The sequence below is a fragment of the Montipora capricornis genome, chromosome 11, assembly GCF_036669925.1.
Source record: "Montipora capricornis isolate CH-2021 chromosome 11, ASM3666992v2, whole genome shotgun sequence".
Classification (NCBI taxonomy): Eukaryota; Metazoa; Cnidaria; class Anthozoa; order Scleractinia; family Acroporidae; genus Montipora; species Montipora capricornis.
In genome coordinates, this window is record NC_090893.1 from 17666184 (window position 1) to 17688757 (window position 22574).

Sequence of the window (22574 nt, forward strand, 5' to 3'; positions counted from 1 at the left end):
GAAACTTCCTGTCTGTTTGATTCTGGAAGTAACCTTTTTCTAGCAATTTCTTGAATAGAAAAGTTCTAGTCTTAAAACCCTCCACTTAAGTTAATTAGGAGATTACGTAATTTCTAAGTTCCTAGTTTTTTAGCTTCTAGAAAATTTTCCCAAAGATTCGGCCAATTTTTAAAAAAAAATTAGCTGGAAAGGAATGGAAAGTTCATATACGGAGCTCCAAATGAATAAAATAAGGGTGCGTTTCTTTGAGAGAATCCAAGATGGATTTACTATCTCAGATCACAGATATTTCGTTCTCAAAGAAACCGGTATCCGAAAACGGATTTTTCTAGAGTGAAAGCCCACTTTCAGCCGGTCAGGATTATCGTAATTTCTATCAAATTGAAGTTCTGCGAAAAATTTACGACTTTCTGTAAATTTCCGGTACATTGAGGAACAAAATGGCACTGAAACCTCGCCATGATATAAGCAAATTGGCGGGAATGTGTACTTTCACAAGACTACCCCTGGCCAAACGTAGTGTTTTCGGATCCGTCTCCCAAAGAAATGCACCGATCATGAATCCTAAAAATCGGGATTCAGATCTGATCAAATGAATCTACTCGGAGAGTGAATTCCTCAGATCAATAATCCATTTTTTCGGGTTTTAGTAAAGATTTTAAGGAAATCCGCTTTTGGATACAAGGAACCGGATTTGCATTTCCCAAAAAAAAACCCACCCTAGGTCTACAAACATACTTTAAAAACAAAACATACATGTATCTCTTGTCTTCCTTGACCGTTTATGAGGTTTAAATGCTTTAACGCTTTCAAGAACTCATATCATAATTGAAGTAAGGAAAAGGACATACTGACGCATCGGAGTACAAGAAGTAGCTTTCTCAACTTTTGGATGCCGTTTCTGAAAAAAAGGTAAGCAAAGAAAAGACAAAAAATGGCCGGTTCGATGGTAATTAGGAATTTCGTTGTTTGATAAATGAATAGAGAAATTATGTTCATCGATAGCAATGTTTGTACATAATTACATGTGATGTGATGAAATGGACAAGTGATCCTTTCACCTATCTGGACAATTTTAAGTCCTTCACAGGAAGAATTAAATGATCCCAACAAAATGACCTGCTCCAACATGTGTGGCCTCATGGCTCAGTTGGTAGAGCATTGCACTTCCATCGAATCCTGTTGGAGCAACCTGAATTTTTCAGGTGTCTGCTTAAACAGAAAATTCCTTTAATTGTCTAGATGAGTGCGAGGATCACTTCTCCATTTCGTCAATACCTCCACTAGAAAACATACATTTCATTTATTCATTCATAATTACATGTGCTTATAGATAATACCAACAATTCCTACTCAACTAAATGTCACGGTGACATGTAGGCTATAAGCCTTCAATATCAAACTTCACTTTACACAGGTAGCCGGCGATCCCTGAATTATTTATTTTCAGTGCATTGCATGGCTCAAACAGTTATCTGCAGAAAGCAAAGTTCCCGACCCGGTGAATGCAGGCATTGCTTATTTCAGTGGCTAGCCAAAGCAGTTCGTAAAAGAACAACATGGGCGACCAATTTTAACCATTTCTCTGTGAAGAACTTATCTCTTGACAACTTGCTGACTAAAAACCTCTACAATGTAATTCCTTTCAGTAATTAAAATAATATTCGAAAAACACTTACCATTCTTTTCAAGCTCGTGGTGCCCAAATTCGAACGTGACATCATCGCCAATTAGCACAAATGGCGCCCAGTCTTTTACGGCAGAATACTTCTCCGTCTCTCGAAGAGATTTCATAGCATATTGAAGAGCTAAACTTGCACTTTTTCTATCTGCCAAGTGTTGATAGAATTTTTTCATGAACAGTAAGGTTGCCTCATCATCGATTGCCCAGAGTGACACCAGAACAGACCGGGCACCAGCACACAGAAAAGCTCTTGCTATTCCTACTACACCCTCAGAATTGATCTCTCCCCGGCCACTGTGACAAGAGCTCAGAACAACCAGTCTTGCCCGAAGACCAACTGCACGAACATCACTCGTTGTTAACATGAAATCTTCCTTTTCTGGAATGTGGGATGCGCGTTCAGGATTTGGGGCCAAAGCAATTTCTCCAAATTTCGAGTCTCCATGTGCTGCAATATGGATTAAAGCAACTGACTTCATTCTTTTCAACACCTCAGCTTTCGTTGCATTTCTTCCAGTGAGAGGAGTGGTCTGCAGAAGTTCTCCAATCATCTCCACCTCTTGTATAGCGCACGGCAACTGCTCGGAAATGGGGTCACCATTTTCGTCAGTGACTTCCTTTAAGCACGGATCGCCCACAAGCAGAGCTTCACTGTTACTGTAGAAGTTGTCAGGTGCACTTGTGATGAGTTTTAAAGCGGTCAACGAGGGAACAGTACGGATCCTGACAGAGTCACTTAATGCAGAAAAAGGAGCCAAGCAAAATGGTCCATCAGGAACAAAGATTAATTCATCACCTTGAAGCAAGTCTGCAATGGGACTGATTAAGACATCAAACAAAGGCTGCAAAGAGTTATTATCCGAGAGCGTCAAAGACTGAAAGGTCTCGGAAAGAGCTTCCCCACCGCAAAACAAGTGTCTGCGTAGCTTGTCAAGTGTACGATTCTCGCATCGGACAACAGTTCCCGCGCCAATCTGTTTCAAAGTAGTTTCTATCAGTGAAGCAGCACTTCCATGTTTTATTTCCTTTTGCCTAAAGTTTATTCCACTTCCTCCTCTCAGAAGCCAAAAACTGATAGTGTTCCCTTCAAGAGCTATGAAAACTGTTTGTAAGGGCAAATATTTCATAACAGCGCAGATAGTTTCCGTCGTCGCAACTGCCGAGGAAGGTTCTTCATCAACTCCAAATTGCACCTTCAAAATGTCTGTTAAAGCCTGTGCTCGTCCTTGCTCAGCAGCAAACAAAGCCTCGTCAACCTCTCCATTCTTTAAAAGTGCTCTCCATAGAGCTGTGTACGCAAACTGATTTGTGTCACGAAAACTTATTTTCCATGCATCTTCTGATTGAAGAAGACGCCTTGTTTCATCGAAATGTTTTATGCTTAGACGATAAAAACTAAGGCCTTTGCACAACGAGCCTAAATTTTCATGAACAAGACCAAGGTTATAGCAACCGGTTCCCTGTCCTACTGGATCCTCCGTTTCCTTGCATATAGTAAGCTGTTGTTCGAAAAGGAGAAGAGCATTTTCAAGTTCACCCATTCTGTCATAAGCGATGGCGAGATTACCAATGGCCTTTCCCTCCCCGGCCCTATCCCCCACTTCTTTTGCAATGCTAAGATGTTGTTCGTAATACTCTATGGCTCGCTTAAAATTGCCCAGACTGAGATAAGCGTTGCCGAGATTACCATTGGCTCCTCCCTCCCCGGCCGTATCCCCTATTTCCATTGCAATGCTAAGATGTTGTTCGTAATACTCTATGGCTCGCTTAAAATTGCCCGGACGGAGATAAGCGTTGCCGAGATTACCATTGGCCTTGCCCTCCCCGGCCCTATCCCCTACTTCCATTGCAATGCCAAGATGTTGTTCGTAATACTCTATGGCTTGCTTAAAATTGCCCAGACTGAAATAAGCGTTGCCGAGATTACCATAGGCCTTGCCCTCCTCGGCCCTATCCGCTACTTCCATTGCAATGCTAAGATCTTGTTTGAAATACTCTATGGCTTTCTTAAAATTGCCCAGACTGCGATAAGCGTTGCCGAGATTACCATTGGCCTTGCCCTCCCCGGCCCTATCCCCTACTTCCATTGCAATGCTAAGATGTTGTTCGTAATACTCTATGGCTCGCTTAAAATTGCCCAGACTGAAATAAGCGTTGCCGAGATTACCATTGGCTCCTCCCTCCCCGGCCCTATCCCCTACTTCCATTGCAATGCTAAGATGTTGTTCGTAATACTCTATGGCTCGCTTAAAATTGCCCAAACTGAGATAAGCGTTGCCGAGATTACCATAGGCCTTGCCCTCCTCGGCCCTATCCCCTACTTCCATTGCAATGCTAAGATGTTGTTCGTAATACTCTATGGCTCGCTTAAAATTGCCCAGACTGAAATAACCGTTGCCGAGATTACCATTGGCCTTGCCCTCCCCGGCCCTATCCCCTACTTCCATTGCAATGCTAAGATGTTGTTCGTAATACTCTATGGCTCGCTTAAAATTGCCCAGACTGCGATAAGCCTTGCCGAGATTACCAATGGCCTTTCCCTCCCCGGCCCTATCCCCTACTTCCATTGCAATGCTAAGATGTTGTTCGGAATACTCTATGGCTCGCTTAAAATTGCCCAGACTGTTATAAGCGTTGCCGAGATTACCATTGGCTCCTCCCTCCCCGGCCCTATCCCCTACTTCCATTACAATGCTAAGATGTTGTTCGTAATACTCTATGGCTCGCTTAAAATTGCCCAGACTGAGATAAGCGTTGCCGAGATTACCATTGGTTCCTGCCTCACCGGCCCTATCCCCTACCTCCATTGCAATGCTAAGATCTTGTTCGTAATACTCTATGGCTCGCTTAAAATTGCCCAGACTGAGATAAGCGTTGCCGAGATTACCATTGGTCTTGCCCTCCCCGGCCCTATCCCCTACTTCCATTGCAATGCTAAGATCTTGTTCGTAATACTCTATGGCTCGCTTAAAATTGCCCAGACTGAGATAAGCGTTGCCGAGATTACCATTGGCCTTGCCCTCCCCGGCCCTATCCCCTACTTCCATTGCAATGCTAAGATGTTGTTCGTAATACTCTATGGCTCGCTTAAAATTGCCCAGACTGAGATAAGCGTTGCCAACGTTACCATTAGCCCCTCCCTCCCCGGCCCTATCCCCTTCTTTTTTTGCAATACTTAGTTGTTGCTTGAGGTACTTTCTGGCCTTTTTAAAATTGCCCAGACTGTGATAAGCGTTGCCGAGATTGCCACAGGCTTTTCCCTCTCCAGCACTGAAACCGATTTCTTTAAAAATCCTTAATGCTTCCGTGTAATCCCTCTTGGCCTGTTCAAAATAAGCCAAGCCATAATAATAACCGCCCAGATCTAAATATGCAATACCCTCCCCTTTTCTGTTTCCCTCTTTTCTGGCAACGCTAAGCTCTTGTATATGCTGCTCAAAAACGTTCATCTTTTTGTCTGCCATTCTTGATTACAAGAACTCTTGACAACAAGGAAGGTCGTCTTTGAAAGAGTGGGCACTCCTTGAAAAATACAAAGAAAGCATGAGAAATTCAATGCACTGTTCACAAATGCTGCAGGTACGTAGCCAAACCAACACTAAAGAAACCGCCGGTCATTACGAGTCTAACAAAGACAATTTTCTGCTGTTGACGTCAAACTCTTTACTTCCTTTGTTGAGCCCTTTGTCTGATTTAAACTAAATTTTTAAAGAAAGAATTGACCTCACAAAATAGACGTATTTAAATGGCATAAATTTGTCCCATATCAGATTTAACTCAGCCAAAGTAATACTGTTGTCTTTTTGTCATCATATTTTCCTGATCAAATCAAATTGCTCGTGTGATACCAGTGTTTAAAGCTGGTGGTCAATCACTTTTATGACATACAGACTGCTCTAAATGTCCCCTGGAATCTCAAAGTTGCTCTAGAAAGTAATTATCTATAACCGTCTTGTAAGTAGCTTAAATAAATTACAGCACAATCATTTACATTACACCACATCATCACAGTATACATTACACTAAGTTTATGTTTGCTCTACTTTTCGTATTACTAACTCTTTACCACTGATTGACCTGTACAAGACCTCATCTTGCGCTTGATGGCAGTGAACATGCCATTAGTGTGTCTTTATTTACATTATAAAGCCTTTGTTATGGTGGATAGAAAAAATTCTGCTTCATAAACGTGAATACTAAAGTGTCCATTACGTCGGTGTAATTTGTTTGGTTTCACGTCCATTGATATATGCACCCGCGCTCCGAAAGGATTTATTCTCGTTCCCTTATTTTTCTTATCCTATGTTCATGACTTCAGTGATGTATTCAACTACCAGACCTGATTTTATTAGCAATTGCTGATATGGCGATGCTAGTCTCTTAGGTCTAATTATTTGGTTAGTTAACTTCCACTAAAGTTGCAGTTAACTAATTCTTTATTGTATTTAAGCCTCGAAAGGAAAGACGTCATCTTTCAATGCAAATCTGCAAAAATTATGAAAGAACTGAACAAATCCTAGAAGGGTCTTTCTTGGGGATGTGCTTGACTAACATCTTTCTTGGAAACCCGGTATTTCTCACTTGGCTTGCAAAATCTCTGAATCCTACAGCATTTAATTTCAGGTACAGTTGCTTTTCTAAATTTTGTTTCAAAACTCGGTAGTTTTATCCTTACAGTCATTATTGTATTACTGTGCATGTTCAAATCCAATCTTCGTAGTCTTGTCTCTTTGCAAAGCGTACAGTCAAAATAGTTCCTAAATCAATCACTGAGACCCAATCTTCAAAGAAATAGAACTATCAAATTTTCGGATATTAGATTACAAGAACTGGGTAAATTTATATATTTTTATAAACATTCTCTTCCACCATCAAGGTTTTATTCATAATTTTCTATTGAAAACCACGTCCATGACTTTTTCACTTGATATGAATTTTCACCTTCAACTCTGTAGAACCATTCTTCGCAACTTCCGCTACCTTCTAAGTACTAGAAAGCTTGTGGCAAAAGAAAAGAGGTTTAAAGTGATGCATACTTCCCTTTTTTATGCAATGGAAACACGAAATAAACAAAACTGAAGCCTTAGAATACCCTTCAGATTTATCAAATTGTATGGCACCCACTTTGAAATAGGGAGACGAGTAAGGCTTCGAGAACGCTATCTAAAAACATCATTTAGCATTATTGTAATAATTTCGTGAGTATTGCAAGTCGTTTGGCGTGAAAGGTGCACATAAACATCCCTGAACTAAACTTGTCATGAATGCGTTGCTAGTGTCTGGGGAGAAAATTGAAAATTCATCACCAGGTGTTCTCGTCCTCCAAAAGACCTCAAGTTTGATCATTTCACGTCGCTGTCAAGACAAGAACGGCAAAGAAATGTATCAAAATAAAAAACGCACGTGCAGCGCGTGCAAAACTATTGAACCTATTGTTATGTTGCGTTCTCATAGCCACTGTCATCGTCGGCCTTTCTTAGGCCTCGTCCACGCTTATCCGGATATTTTTGAATCCGCAACTTTTTCCTTCCGAATTCAACAACAACAACAACAACAACAACTTTATTTCGCATTTGAGTTTTTTACAGGGATTGAAAATACCTAATCTAAACAAAGAAATAAAAGAAGAAACCAAAATTAGAAACCAAAAATATTCCCATCTAACCGTAGCGTATTGAAATCGAATTTGCCCGTACACACATCCGACGCATATCTGGATTCATTCTGGTAATCAGGACTCCTTAAGGACACACAGAAAACAAAGCATGCGCCATAAAGAAATAATATTGCCCTCGGTAGTCATCTTGAGGATTGATTTCACGGCAGGGAACTGAGCGCGTTCTTGTTACGCCATTCTGATAAAAAAAATCCAGATTTGGCGTCCACAAGGGTTCTGGATTCATAGCGGATTCAAAAATATCCACTCTAGATCTGGAGAGCGTATTCAAAAGGTTCCGCGAAAGTTCAGGAACTATTGAACTGTGACATCGTACAAGAAGTCAATGGGTCCGCACCATGGGTCACCCAAATAGTAATCATTCCAAAACTGGATGGTGACATTCATTTGTGCATCGACAAGACGCGAACAAATTTGTCAATACCCAATATCAACTGTACATGAGTTGCTGCACAACATGAATGGTACAAAGGTTTTTTAGCAAGCTAGTGGACATACCACCAGCTGGAACTTCAGCAGTCAAGGGTCACGCCAGATCACCACCCTCGTAACACACAAAGGCCGCACACATACACACATACACAGTTGTAAATTCAACAAGTGACCTCTACCAACATGGGATATCCATTGCTCAACATGAGAAACACGACAGTCTGCGCAGAACCATGGAACGCCTGAAGCAGCATGGCTTGCCTTTCAATGTTGACAAATGCCTGTTTAGTTTACAGTGCTTATAAGCATTATCCTGTCTGGGAGTAAGGAATCGGCCTGAGAGAGGAAAGAGGTATAGCTCTGCAAGAAACAAGGGAGCCTGTAAGAGTCAGCAAAGTAAGAAGCTTTAGAGGGCTTGCTAATTACAGCAGTACATTCATTCCCCGTTTCGTTACCATCACAGAGCCGTTCCAAACCCTGCGCCAACGTTGGGTGATCCACGTACAACCCTTCAATGTGACTGAATGGCCCTCTTTCCTGTTTGATAAGTCACGACAAAGCAGCAAACCATCATCATGGAACAGAAGAGTATCCGATTTGCAGCCATCAGGGCCACATGTAAGGCCCTCACTACAACAGCCTCCCACGTCTGCTGAAACGAAAAACCACTTCCGTTCAACGCCACTATTTAAAGAAACCCAATACAGTAAGCGTTGACTAATTCTGTTGTGCATAGCCAATCACAGGCTGCGAAAGAATGCCACACAAAACACGAGTTCACGCAAAACTGGAAAACAAACAAATCAAAGCTGGTCGATTAGAGGAATGCAACGCTTACGCACCAGCTGCAAGTGAACAGTGTGTAATTGGGCGAATAGTGCAAAGATGTACCCGCACTGTACTACCAAACTTGATCCATGAGGGAGGGACACTTGGGAATTGCCAGGACAATCAAAAACAGAGAAGTAAAGTATGGTGGCGGAAAAATTCTGCAAATCCTGCTATAAGTGTCAGCTGGTTGCTTGTCCAAATCCTCTAAAGCCATTGAAGCCAAGAGCATTGCTAGAATGCCCTTGGCAGGACCTGGTAGTACATCTTCTAGTGTGACCACTCCCAACTGGACATTTTGATTATGATCATTGTTGACTACTACAGCCGTTATTATGAGTATGTGGTCATGACATCAACCACCAGTGAGAAAGTATTGACAATGTAGAAGATAATTTTAGCCACCATGGTCTTCCCTTAACATTGAAGTGCCACAATGAACCTCAATTCAACTCAAATGAATGCCAGGAAGACTGTAAGCAGAATGGAATTGTGCCCCTTGCAACGGGGCTGTCATGAAGGACCGGGGCAGGGGATTTCCCCCGGCTACTTTAAAATAGAAACAAAAATAGCTTCGAGAAAGTCTGCATTGAGAATAAAATATCTATGAAAGAAAACGAGTGAACTGAAATTTCTGGAACACGCGAAACCTCTGCTTTACAATAAAATTAATGTAAGCTGGAATTCGTCCACAAAAGTTTAAAGACCTTCGAGAGGTTTCCGTTGTGAAATGTCAACGTCAATGTAGGTGCACAACTCTCAATTGTCAATTTCAATATGTCAAGAATTGAGGCAGAAGAAACTCGAGACCTTTCTTTTCTTTCTTTACGAGTGCAGCCTCAAGTTAATCAAGTCAAACAAATGTAGACCCCAGTATCTGCCCATTTAAGTGTGATCATTTGGACTCTTGCTTCTTCCTTTCCTATTTCTATCGGGCAGAAAGGTATCGCGCCGAGAGGTCAGGAAAAACAGAAGTGTCATTTTTCTCTGCAGACGGATATTTCACTGTAATACGTCTGCGTTCGCGGGCTAACAGTCAGAGCGGCACGAAAATTTTCGGCACGGAATGTTCTGGAGGTACAGTACTTATCATGTTCGTGTTCAAATTATTATGATTGGGAAGAAACCATGCTAAAAAAAAATCAAGGACAGCGTGCAACTTGCAACTCTTTTCCTTGGAACAAAGCTGGGGATTTTAGGACACCAATCTTATACCCAAATATATATATATCCATGGACAAAAATAAGATCGAGGGTGCACGCACAGGAAAATGTGAGCTACGTTACATCCAAAAAACCTCAGCTCTTAACCATCCTGAGCTTCTGGTCAAAATTAACTCATATCCTCAGAATTTGTATGATAATGTATGTTTTTGCTTTTGCATTTGGTTTGCTGTTAACTTCGATGTTTGACCCAACAATCTTCATTAATTTTAGTTCATCTCATGTGAAGTCCAATGCTTGGCAGCCTGGTCCTAACACAAGATCAGTTTTGAAAAATTATCTCGACATGGCTGGTAACAGAGAAACTTTGCGTGTCAAATACAAAGAAACAGCAATTGTACCTTGTCTTGGTTTTTGAACTCTGAACAACCAAAACGATAAAAGAAGTGTGTACAAGAAGGCATGCAAGCTTAGAAAACTTAAGGCAAACAAAGCGTTCATAATAGCCAAAGTTAAAACTTAAGTTCTGGCTGCCATGTTGATGTATTTCTGCTATAAACCAACATAACGTCTCTATACTAAACTCTTTTAATTTTGATGGCACATTTTGATATTAAAAAACCCCTTTTATGGAATACCACAAAGCTCTAAGACTTGAACAGGCTTGGTTGCTTTAACTGTTCTAATTACTGGGATGCCTATGGCAAACCCAGTCGAGGTCTGCGTTTAGTTTGTTTGTTTTCTTTTTTTATCCGTGTCGGTAAAAGTCTTGCCTGTCACTCCCCTGGTAAGTGGTGTCTTTGTGCATAGAGCCTTCTGCGCGTATTTTCTTGGGATCGAGAGGGTAGTGAAACTGCGTAGATTTCTCTGGTGGACACAGTAGAATCATTAACTTAGCCTGCAATGGCGTCGAAAGTCATGTAACGCGAATGGCGTTTTAGTGGATCCTTAAACAAAATATACCCTTATGGAGCTCAATAATGGAAAGTCAGTTGGATAAACTAGGCAGGAATCTCAAAATGACAAGTACTGGACTTCGACAACAATCTATCGCCCGTCGAGACGAAATCAAAGTGAGCTGTATTTACCTGAAGTACATGGTAATTTGACGCGATTGAGTTTCTTGTCTTCACGCACGCAATGAAATAGGAAGAGGTTTTCGCCTCTAAGAGCAAATATGTTGTTTGTTTCAATAAATTTTTCGCTGGAAAAGGATTCTGTGGTATTTTCTGCCTTTGTGAATTATAATATCATGTTGTGTATTGAATTTTCGAGCTTAAGGTTGAAATGTGATATGGGAGAAGTTTTTTAGTATTGCTCTGTAAGCAGGAAGGGTTCACATGCCTGTTGGAAGCGTGCTTGAGTTTCAACAAAATGAGCCCCAAAATCAGTGAAAAATTGTGACGCAGATGAATAATAAAGTAGCTGCTATTTCCAAAATGATGGAATTACCTGGTGATAAATAACGTCGTACGCGTCTTGGAGAGTAAATTTTGACTTTGCATAAACAAGAGTTGGGCGATTGTGATCTTTGTTTTGACTTCGCTCATTTCATTGTCAAACATTATAACACTTGACAGAAAAAGAAACTTACAAAAACCCGGTATCTTGCCATCATTTGACACAGATGCTTCACTGTTTGGCGAGTAAACACGCCGCGGTAACTTAATCACGTCGCCCGCTGAATTCCGGCCATGTCACATTCGATTTTGCAATTTACTTGAACGTAGCAAAAATCTCCCAAAATGTTTGTCGCTGATCGTAACTTTTTATATTCTATATTCACAGTTCAATTAATGTTGTTTTCATGTCGTAAATATTTTATTCTCGATCGACCGTCCCGAAAACTTCCTTCTGCTCTTTCTAAAAACTGTGTATCAATAGTTATTTGCTTTTTCATCAATATTTGTTTTGCATAAAGCAAGCTAACAGAATCTGTACCTTGCTGAGTTCGCATTTGTTAGCGTTAATAGTATTTTCGGTCAGATGCTTCTGTTGTTTATGAGGGGTTTATTGTTTTGGTCTCCCATCCTAACACTAACCCCGCTGAACAGGGGTTTATTGTTTTGGTCTCCCATCCTAACACTAACCCCGCTGAACAGGGAAAACTTCAGTGAAGTTTAGTATTACAAAGCTGTCAAATGCTCAGAGGGCACACTTGTGGTAAAAAGAAGTTGTGAGGGAACTTGAAAATTATCAACATGTCAGCCCAGAAGCCAATGTTTCTTGCTTCTCTTTTATCTGTTATTCTTTAGAGACTGGAATGCTGTATTTCAATACCACACAATTCAGTGCCTTCTGATTTTCTGTAACACGTACCACAGGCAACCCAGTGTATGCTTCACGGAAGCAACAATCAAGAAAACAAAAAAGGCCCATTTACGAATTACTACTGTAACATATTGCCGGTTGTCAAATGCACAATAAGTCACAAGGAAAGTTCATTTTGTCACCAAGAAAACCATTTCTGAGTCTTAGAAAAAGGCAAAAGTCATGATTCGTGAGTTTTTTGTTCAGAACCAGCCTGAGGTTGTTGACCAATAGAGTTTCAGTAGCAGCATAAAAAGCACAAAGCTTCTCATTATTTCTCATACAATCCCTGACAAAATTAAACAGCTGAAGGAAGGCATTTACATTTACATGTAATATGGGATGAAATGCAGTCGAGTTATCTCAAATGAAAAATGCCAGGAGATACATGTACCATTCTGAGCTCAGAAACGTTAGACTCAAATGAATTAAACAACAATACTGCTATACATGCACTATTGTATTTTTGTAGCTGCATGCATCCTTTGAAGAATGAGGAATACACAAATACATGCTATTCATACAATGTATGCCAATAAGTGGATGCGTAATGATTTCTAGAATCTGCGCTTGCAGATTTGCCTCAATTTAAGCTTCAAACCCTAAGCACTTACATGTATTACTTTCAATTCTTCATTTATCCAAAAGGGAAAATTGAATCATACAGTCATGTATATGGATCACAAGTAAATAATGGAAGTGATTGTTTCCACTGTAACCCACAAACAACATGACATATAGCACAAGTTATACGTAATCAGAGCAAATGTTTGCATTGCGTGGGTCATACATTTTAATACATTGTATACAATAAAGCTTTAAGTAATGATGAGCACCTTACCACTGTTGGTCCAAACAGATGCTCTTTTGTGTGTCAGCTCAAGCAGTGGGTTCGTCAAAGGAAAGAACTCTGCAATGGTGATTTAATGAGGTTATTACACTTGTCTATCAAAATTAGTCTCTGAGTAGAATACTTCTATTCACACACATCACAATGCAAACAGAGTGTCATACTGTAACTGCGGAATACAGCTGCAGCTCTTAAGAGATACATGTACAGTAACTGTACACATGTTGTAAAATTATTAGCACCCATTCCCTGGTAGTGTTCTAAGTATCTCATTCTGAAGTGGATAGTCGTAGTGGAAGATATCACCCATTCTCTTGAAATGTTGTTAAGTATATTCTAAAGTGGATATCCTGATATAGTGTATGCAGTAAAAACAACCAACAACTACAACATTTTCTCTTTCAGTTTAGTCTCATTGGTTATTCAGTTTTAAATTACAACAAACTTTTTCTTTTTCATTTTTACCAGCTTTGTCGGGATGATAAGTATCTAAGTATCTTAGCTATATAAAAAAATCCATTTAATTTGTTTTACGTATGAGAATAATGTATCAATTCATCCAAAGGCATTGTATTTTTCTTACGAATACACTGCAGGTTTAAATTCAAATTGTACAACTCATCAAAACTGAAGATGGCATAAGTATGTCGAAACAGTCATATCTTGTACATGTAAAAAAAAATTAAAATGTTGTTTTATTTAATCTTCAAAAATAGTTTAAATATTACATAACGGTATGTCCTCAACTGAAACTGTGTTTTTACACACCTCAAAGAGTATTTGCACCGAACTCAGAGGATGTACCAAGTCATATTTACTCATCAGTTTTGTCAAGCATTATGTACAAGAGAATCACAAGGGATACTCTAAGGAGATAGGTTAAGATTTAACTGGATGCTGCTGGAATAGACACAATGCAGTTCTATCCACATAGCACCAGAGCAACCTCAACTACTGCAGCTAGAGGAAATTCAGTAAGCTTGCAAGAGATTTTTAATACAGCTGCTTGGTCTTCTATGACCACATTCTGTTGTTTTTAGGTACATGTAAGCCTATTGTTCAAGCAACAGTTTGCAACAGGTGTTGTTAATGTTGATGTTATGAAATAACTAATTGTTGTCTGTAAGGGATGACATATTAATAACTCGTGCACAGTATGTTGTGGAGTTTGACTTCATGTGTCTTTCGTTTTGAAATCATATGCAAGCCACAAGCCACTGGTAATGAGGTAGAATGTAAAAATTAAAAGAGACTTAACTCTAAGGTGAAGTTTGATTGGAATTCTGCCGACTTACAACAGTGCCTCGAGGGATTACATGCAGGGTCCGAAAACAACTTTTTGGGTCGAAGTTTTAAGATTGGACATAACACCTGTTTTGTTAGGCATGTACTCAGTTCAAAGGCGGCCTAGCATAAATATTACTAGCATCACTCACAACTGATTGACTGTGGCATACCCGGTGAAAGGAATACCGACATAAGTTATGTAGTTGCTATAACAAGTTGCAAAATTGTTGAGACACTTTCATTAAAAAACAGTTTTTCTGGCTTCCAATACCCGCGCTATCTAGAATTTAAACCTTTTTCACTTCCCCTTCCTTCTCCCCCTTTCAATGTTGACGGTTTAACTTTTCAACATTTTTTTTGTCCTGCTAGCAACACTGATAAGGGGGGGAGGGGGGGCTGCTGTGTGAGAGATAGTATTTTTGCAACTTGTTGTAGCTTTAACCCAAAGTACTGGGAGAAAATAACAGGAAGCGAGTAAAAAATGATCAAAACTGGTTGATTACGCATAAATTAGTTGTTTTTTGTTCATTAACAAATGAGTATCAATGAGCAACTTAGCACTGTCGCTCCAAATGGATGCCAATTGCCGTCAGGTCAAGCAATGGCTTCGTGAACGGAAAAATGACTCTGCAATTGCGATTTGACGTGATTATTACATTATCAAGTCTCAGGATAAAACGATTATGCACATTATGTTTAATATGTAGACGGTTTATCCTTATAATTACGCATAACTCAAAGTAACTTTAAACTTGGCGATCGAATCCTGAAACTTAATGGTGAGAGAGTTTACCTGGATCGATACAAAATGTCGACCAATGATCAACCTCGTCCCCAGGGCCTTCTCCTCCGCGATTTTCAAAATGGCGGCGCGTCTGGAGAAGACCCTGGTCAACGCTGAACTAACACCTTCGTTGATTAGCCCATTCATACGAACACGCTGATTGGTTTAAGTACATTCTACAGAAATATGGCGGACGTAGCGAGTGTTTACACGAAAAAGAAAGGGCTTTAGGAGGTTGAATTGCAGTTCAGTTCAAGCGATGTTGAATCAGACTTCCATTAACGATTCGAAAGGTGAATCTTTTCCGTTATATTTTAATTAAAAAGATGTAACCTATACCATAGAAGTAGAAATAAGCGCGGGAAAATATACATAACGAGCATGTAAACTTAGATCTGCTGACAGCTAGCGAGATGCAGCTCATCACATGTGGTCTTATGTGCTGTTTTTGTTGTTCTGTATTCATGTGCAATTAGTTTTTCCGCGTACGGAAACAAAGAAGTTCGAATTTCAAATCTAAAAAGGAGCTTTTGCTCGTTACAGAGCACTGTTCTAATATACGGAAAATCGCTTCTATTTTCTTGGACACGTATTCCTTACATATAGGCCTTCTGCCTGTATTAGGTTTAGGCTTACTTCAAATCTTTTCAAATGCACTATTTTTTCTAATAATAATATTGTTTTGGTGGCCGAGGCTGAATTGAATATTTTTATTTTCTGCCGAGTTTATGTTGAAAATATTCTTGTGAATATTCTTAGATTTTACCATATGGTATTTATGTTGTCAAATGATTGTATTTGCTGTCTGGATGGTGTTAAAGTAATTTTAGAGCCAGCCTAAAGGTATTAAATACATATTATTTGATACAATGCACATGACTTCTTGCAGAAATATTATTAGTATAAAACTTACTGCCAGTGCCTACATTGCATTTAGAGAAGGCCCCCAGAGAAATGGATAAAGGGCCAATTTAGCCCATTACTTTTACAAGGCTGCATGCAGGCTTAACCCAGGGATAGTATTCTAATAACCATCCCAAGGCTCAAAATTGTGACCGATATGGTCGCCAGTGAACTCACAATGTACAATGCGACTAACATTTGTTTCTTGGCGACCAAAAATTCTAGTTTAGTTGCCATAATCGTGACTTCCTTTCGCTACTTTGAGGACACCTTATGTTCTTCTAGTAAGCCATATTGAAAGATCTTTGCTTCTTTAAAACACTTAACATAAGAAAAGAAGTCAATCCACCCTTTTGCTTTCCTGTGTCTCCCTATAATGCATTACAAACCCTTGGTCATTGACTTTGTCTTGTATGCCTTTGTATTGTTCTTGACCCAGGTCCTTCATGCCAGACCTCTGGCGACTAATTTTTTAGGTCCAAATATTATCTTTTGGGCCCTTTCCTAAGAAATTTGCCCCTGAAACAAGTCTTTAGGGGCCACTTTGGCCCTTAAGGACGTTCGCGAAATTTTTTTAACATTGATTTTCTTCTGAAACTTTTACCACTGTAAGATGATGAGTTAGTTATGTCAGAAATGTAAAAAAAATGGGGGGTCACCGACTTCGTTTTGGAGAGAACATGTCCGAAAAAACACCCAAAATGTGACAAAATTGGGCTTCGTTATCGAATAAGGCCAGTGTCTGTAAACCCAAATATATTGCAATTAAATCTTTGAAGTGAAATCTTCTCTGCCAAATATTGTTTAAGTGGACTAATTAAGTGAATTTAGTCAACTGGTGAGGTTCCCTTAAAGATCAAGTTCGCATTTAGCTACCACAGTTTCACGCGCCTTGCAGCCGCAAGATGGCAGGATTTGATGTCCCGTGAGCAGAAATCTTGAAATTTTTTGAACTTCCCACATTGATTTTTTGTTCATTTTTGGACAACGTGGAGATAATCGTAAATAAAATCCGTTTCTGGAAAGAAAAATAGGGGTCACCGAAAGTCCAAGACCGTTAAATGCAGGCAAAAGCTATAGCAATGGCCTTTTGCCCTATCAGTTCTCATTTTATTACTTAGTGCGCGCGCTCGTGTATGACATGGCGTGTGCATTTGCGTGCGCAGTAAGGACGCGCAGAAACAATTCGCGCGAACGTCCTTAAGTATAATTTTCTGGCTGAAACACTGAACTATGATGTTTTTTTCTCAGTACCTGGCCAGGGAAAATGGTTCCTGTTTTATTGTGTCTCAACACTTACATTCCTTACTGTGTTAGTTTTTCTATAAGTGGGGGCCTTACGTCAATTCTTGTTTAAGTAGTGCACAAGAGAACAACTGTTTACTGTAGATAAATTGCTATCTTGATGAACCATCTTAGCACTGAAAGTGGTCAATAGAACATTTATGAAAGCTGCTGTATATATTTTAGTAACAGAGTATTAGTTACTCAGAGAAGATAAATAAAAATTGCATATTCCAGAGTAGTATTCTTTGATCTAGGCAGTGATAACTATATAATGTATGATATATAAAGTATCACATTGAAAACGTTTGTATCAATCAAGCATTCCCAACCTTGTCTTCAATCAATGTTGGCATAATAAAGGCATGTTGAAAGAATTTGCACTGTTTATGTATACTTGTGTTGGTGAACTTTATACTACTTATTTGAAACCTTTACAGATAACTGGATGGGGTCTGGGTTAGTAGTTAGAAAGGTTTTCCTACCATTACTGTTTCCAAATTAGATTGTTTCTTTGGTCACAGCAGTGATTATTATCATCCAGCAACATGCAACAACAAGTTGCAAATTGCAAATTCCTCACCCACACAATGTACAAATGTGTAGTAGTCACCCACCTCTTCGGAACCTCTACTTTTATTTGCTCCCGGACTCATCCACCTCTATTGTTTTCAGGAATAGGCCATTGTTTCTGTTGTTTATTTTATTGTTTTCTCGGCCAATCCTGTTAAACCTTACGAGAGGTGCATGCCGCCTCCAAATGTGTGCTAGAGGAACATTAATTAACATTTCCAAGTACGGGCAAACCGTAGTCATGAGAGTTTCAGCAATATTGAAATCTCACCACTGATTGCTTTAGACATGGAAAAGTTCTTCTCTGGGCTAGAGAAACACAAGAAACAAATTTCAATGGGGTAGACTCAGGAACATGCATTGTATACAGTCTATATCAGCTAGTCCTCTGCCTACCCCTTTGAAATTTGTTTCTTGAGTGTACATAATATGGGTGAAATGGCAGTGTTAATATTGTTTTTTTTTTAGTAGAGCTCTGCACTGTTGCAATATGACAAAGGTTAAAATAACTGCTCAGAGATTAAGGTAAAAGGTAGAGTCTGCATACAAGCCAAGTGGGCCAACAGGCCACTCTCAGCTTATCCCGGTTTCCTAAGCATAAACCAACTACCGGTAAGAGTATTTCTACTCCGCCCTGGATGGGATGCAAGTCCATCGCAGGGTCATGATCCCAACATTAAATTTGCCATTACCCATTTATACACTTGGGTGGAGAGAGTCACTGTGAGAGTAAATTGTTTTGCCCAAGAACATAACACAATGTCTCTGGTCAAGGCTCAAACCCTTGATCCGGAGTCAAGCACATTAACCATGAGGCCACCACGCCTCCACATCAGACATTAAAGAATGTAGTATAATTAAGCAAATGCAACATAGGAGCATTTATTTGAGTGTTTAAATGATTATACATTATTACATGATCAGTTTAAAAAAACCTTCTGCCATCTTTTCAACCAATCAGAAGTATTTTAACCAGTACCAATCTTAACAGGTTGTCACTAATCCCTTTCTCGCACTTTGCATCACCTACATATATAAAAGTTTATTTGATTGCTTCATTTGATAGTCTGTGCTCATTGTGATTGACCAGAGTTCTTACTCTGGTTTTAGTTTTACAATGCGTCATTGAGCCCCCCCCCCCCCCCCCCTTCCAACCAATACACTTAAGAATTAAGAAGTAGAATAACTAAGTAATTTCATTTGCGTATAAACAGTATTTTCTTCCATTTTACACTTAGTCTGGTAAACATTAAAATTCAACAACACATATCTTTGGATAAACTCATTCTCAGTATTATTCTGTAGATGTCATTTGATAAAGAGAACAATGCAACAGGTCATTTTGGCGAACATAGTTTACTGGAATTAAGTGGTGTTCAAGGTTAGACAATGGTAAATCAAAGCCTAACAATTCATGCAAAAACTTGGTGCAAGGAAATCAGTTTTGTAGTTTGTGGGCTGCAAATAGGATGTACTTACATGACAGTCAAACTTTTTTCCCAGGTTAAACAATAAATAAGAAATTAACAATTGAAATAATTATTTGTTTTCTTAAAGTAATTCAGTAGTTTGAAAAAAACAGAAGTATTTACCCCCCCCACCACCAAAAAGGTTACTTAAAATTTATGGGCATGAAGAACATCCACTAGCCCAACTGAAAAATTAACAACAATATAGCCTTGGGTTATCAGGCAATAATTTGATTTGATTAAGGAACTGAGTGAAAATGTGATTCAGCACGGAATTGAAAATGGGTTTCCAGATTGTTTCTAATTATTTATACATTTTCCGATATACATTCAGATTACAGTATCAGCCAGAAATAGGTTATAGAATATCACCTATAAAACGTAAGTTTCTGCAAAAATTAGATTCTATTTGCCCCTAAGTTTTTAATTGAATCCAAAGCCTAATAATCATATAAATTTTCATACCTGTAGATCCAAAAAGGGTCAATTACAAGGGTGTGTAGTGCTGTTTTTAGATCATTAGAGTATAATTTTAAGTCATTTAAAACTGTATACTGCATGTGTATAATTAACTTAAGACTCAATTTAATAACTTCTGTTAATAGGCCATTTTACAGTTCTTTGCTCAGCGACCTAGCCTATGAATGGCTGCAGGCTGCCGGTGACCTTGCATTGATACAGCCCCGACTGCTTTTATCATGTAAATGGTGTTGTTGTAATTCTAATTAGTCCGTATTAACATTACAAAAGCACGAAGGTTTGTATCAAAACAGGGTCACCGGCAGCCTTGCTTCCATTCATAGGCCAGGTAACTCAGCTACAATTGTAAAATGGTCTATTAGACTTAATAAAAAGCGATGCCTGTGAATTAAGGAAATCATTCAATCAATCGATAATTTAATTTCAGTCAGACTAATTAAAATAAGCTTATATAGAGTTAATTACTTCATGTTCACATAGCAAGTTGGAGTATGTGGCTAGATCATCTTACTTGAATAAGCTTAGTAATATGAGGCCACAAAGAGTTTTTCACTCTTTACTTAGGAGCAGCTGAGTTTTTCTCTTTGATGTTCAATCTGATTTGAATGACAGTTAAACAAAGTGAGTACGAAACAGACTGACGAAAGTGGAATAAACTTACAAAGGCTCACAACGTTATACGTTTTTGGGTTTTTGTACACGTACTTTTATAGCGCAAAAAACCTGCTCTAGAATTAAAATGTCCGTAAAATTATTTCATCTTACTGCGAAGCCACCACTGCCTCGTGTACACACTTAAAGCGTTCTTTGACCGGTGTTTTGCTTCCCACGCGATGCTTCGCCGCCATTTTGTTTTGGTCTTTCTCAAAATGTCAGCTTGCAAGAGATTCTTAATACAGCTGCTTGGTCTTCTATGACCACATTTTCTTGTTTTTATGATGCATGTAAGCCTATTGCTCAAGCAACAGTTTGCAACAGGTGTTCTTATAAATGTTGCTGTTATGAAATAATTAATTGTTGTCTGTAAGGGATAACATATTAATAACCTGTGTACAGTAAGTTGTGGAGTATGACTTCATGTGTCTGTCATTTTGAAATCTTATGCAAGCCACAAGCCACTGGTAATGACGTAGAATGTAAAAATTAAAAGAGACTTAACTGCAAAGAAGTTTGATTGGAATTCTGCCGACTTACAACAGTGCCTCAAGGGATTACATGCAGGGTCCGAAATCAACTTTTTGGGTAGAAGTTTTAAGATTGGACATAACACCTGTTTTGTTAGGCATGTACTCAGTACAAAGGTGGCCTAACATAAATATTACTAGCATCACTCACAACTGATTAACTGTGGCATACCCGGTGAAAGGAATACCGACATAAGTTATGTAGTTGCTACAACAAGTTGCAAAATTGTTGAGACACTTTAATTAAAAAAAACCTTTTCTGGCTTCCAATACCCGCTGTATCTAGAATTAAAACCTTTTTCACTTCCCCTTCCTTCTCCCCCTTTCAATGTTGACAGTTTAACTTTTCAACATTCTTTTTGTCTTGCTAGCAACACTGATAAGGGGGGGGGGGGGGAGAGGGGGGGCTGCTGTGTGAGAGATAGTATTTTTGAAACTTATTGTAGCTTTAACCCAAAGTACAGAGAAAATAACAGGAAGCGAGTAAAAAATGACCAAAACTGGTTGATTACGCATAAATTACTTGTTTTTTGTCCATTAACAAATGAGTATCAATGAGCAACTTACCACTGTCGCTCCAAATGGATGCCAAATGCCGTCAGGTCAAGCAATGGCTTCGTGAACGTAAACAAAATGACTCTGCAATTGCGATTTGACGTGATTATTAGATTAATTATCAAGTCTCAGGATAAAATGATTATGCACATTATGTTTAATATGTAGACGGTTTATCGCATAACTGAAAGTAACTTTAAACTCCGCATAACTGAAAGTAACTTTAAACTTGGCGATCGAATTCTGAAACTTAATGGTGAGAGAGTTTACCTGGATCGATACAAAATGTCGACCAACGATATAACTTCCTCAGTCCTATCGTAAAACGAAATTACTCTGCTTGGTGGTACTTACGTAGTTATTTTCCACAATGAAATTAGTTAAACGTGTTTTCCTATCCTTCAAATTTTCCAACCACAAACTTCCAATCTGTCCTAACCAGTCTTATCACAAGATGACTGACAATCAAAACCTCCATGTTGCAATGATGTCTTCATTCCCAGGCTTTCTCGCTTTATGGGAAGGAAGGAAGGGAAGACCTTAGATAAACAATGACCTGGACCAGGTTGAGTCCGCGATTCTCGAAGTGTCATGCGGACTTTCCCATAAAAATGCCCTTGAAGCTTATCAAAATGGCGGCAATAGAGTAGAGTGCTCCACTTGTAGGATACATAGTGTATTTAGTCTGGAAAATGTTCTGAAGAGCGTTTCGAATGATTTCACGGGTAAGTCGGCAGGAAGAATGCTTTTTAAATAAAATCTCAGACCTTTACTGTGTGAACACTAGTTTTCTCTCGTGTTTCCGCTACAGTCATTGTTATTTAAATGATGCCTTGATCATTTCTTAAATAACAAGGACCGGAGCCAGGTCATGTCTCGATGATTGGGGAGGGGAGAGGTTGGAATAATAGGGCTTTTTACAGCGATCTTTGCTGTCTGCGGAAGCTGTAAACAAAGATACATGCCAAATTCGAAGGAAATGGCGGTAAATACGCCCTCATGGAGTCAACAGTTCTCTGAGAGCTTTTCTGATTATTCGGGATATGTTACGAACTTGGAAGATGCTATCAAACTTATAAAGGGGTATGAAGTCAATACAACGAGTTCATT

The 22574-nt window shown here is 39.2% G+C and overlaps 2 protein-coding genes across 3 annotated transcripts in view; both read right to left on the reverse strand.

The window, feature by feature from the left end:
* Positions 1-21965, reverse strand: part of LOC138024326 (tetratricopeptide repeat protein 28-like) — a 24145-nt gene extending 2180 nt beyond the window's left edge. The window contains exons 1-5 of one of the 2 annotated variants that reach the window (XM_068871488.1): positions 21819-21965; positions 21477-21548; positions 12937-13005; positions 1680-5206; positions 1-901 (exon numbers count right to left, since the gene is read on the reverse strand). The exon at positions 1-901 is cut by the window's left edge and continues 2180 nt beyond it. In XM_068871488.1, coding sequence (XP_068727589.1) covers positions 882-901; positions 1680-5148 — 3489 coding nt within the window. In that variant the 5' untranslated portion in view covers positions 5149-5206; positions 12937-13005; positions 21477-21548; positions 21819-21965 and the 3' untranslated portion in view covers positions 1-881. The other variant, XM_068871487.1, reaches the window with a different exon arrangement.
* LOC138024323 (tetratricopeptide repeat protein 28-like) overlaps positions 1-22574 on the reverse strand; it is a 126394-nt gene that overhangs the window by 15861 nt on the left and 87959 nt on the right. The window lies entirely within an intron of this gene.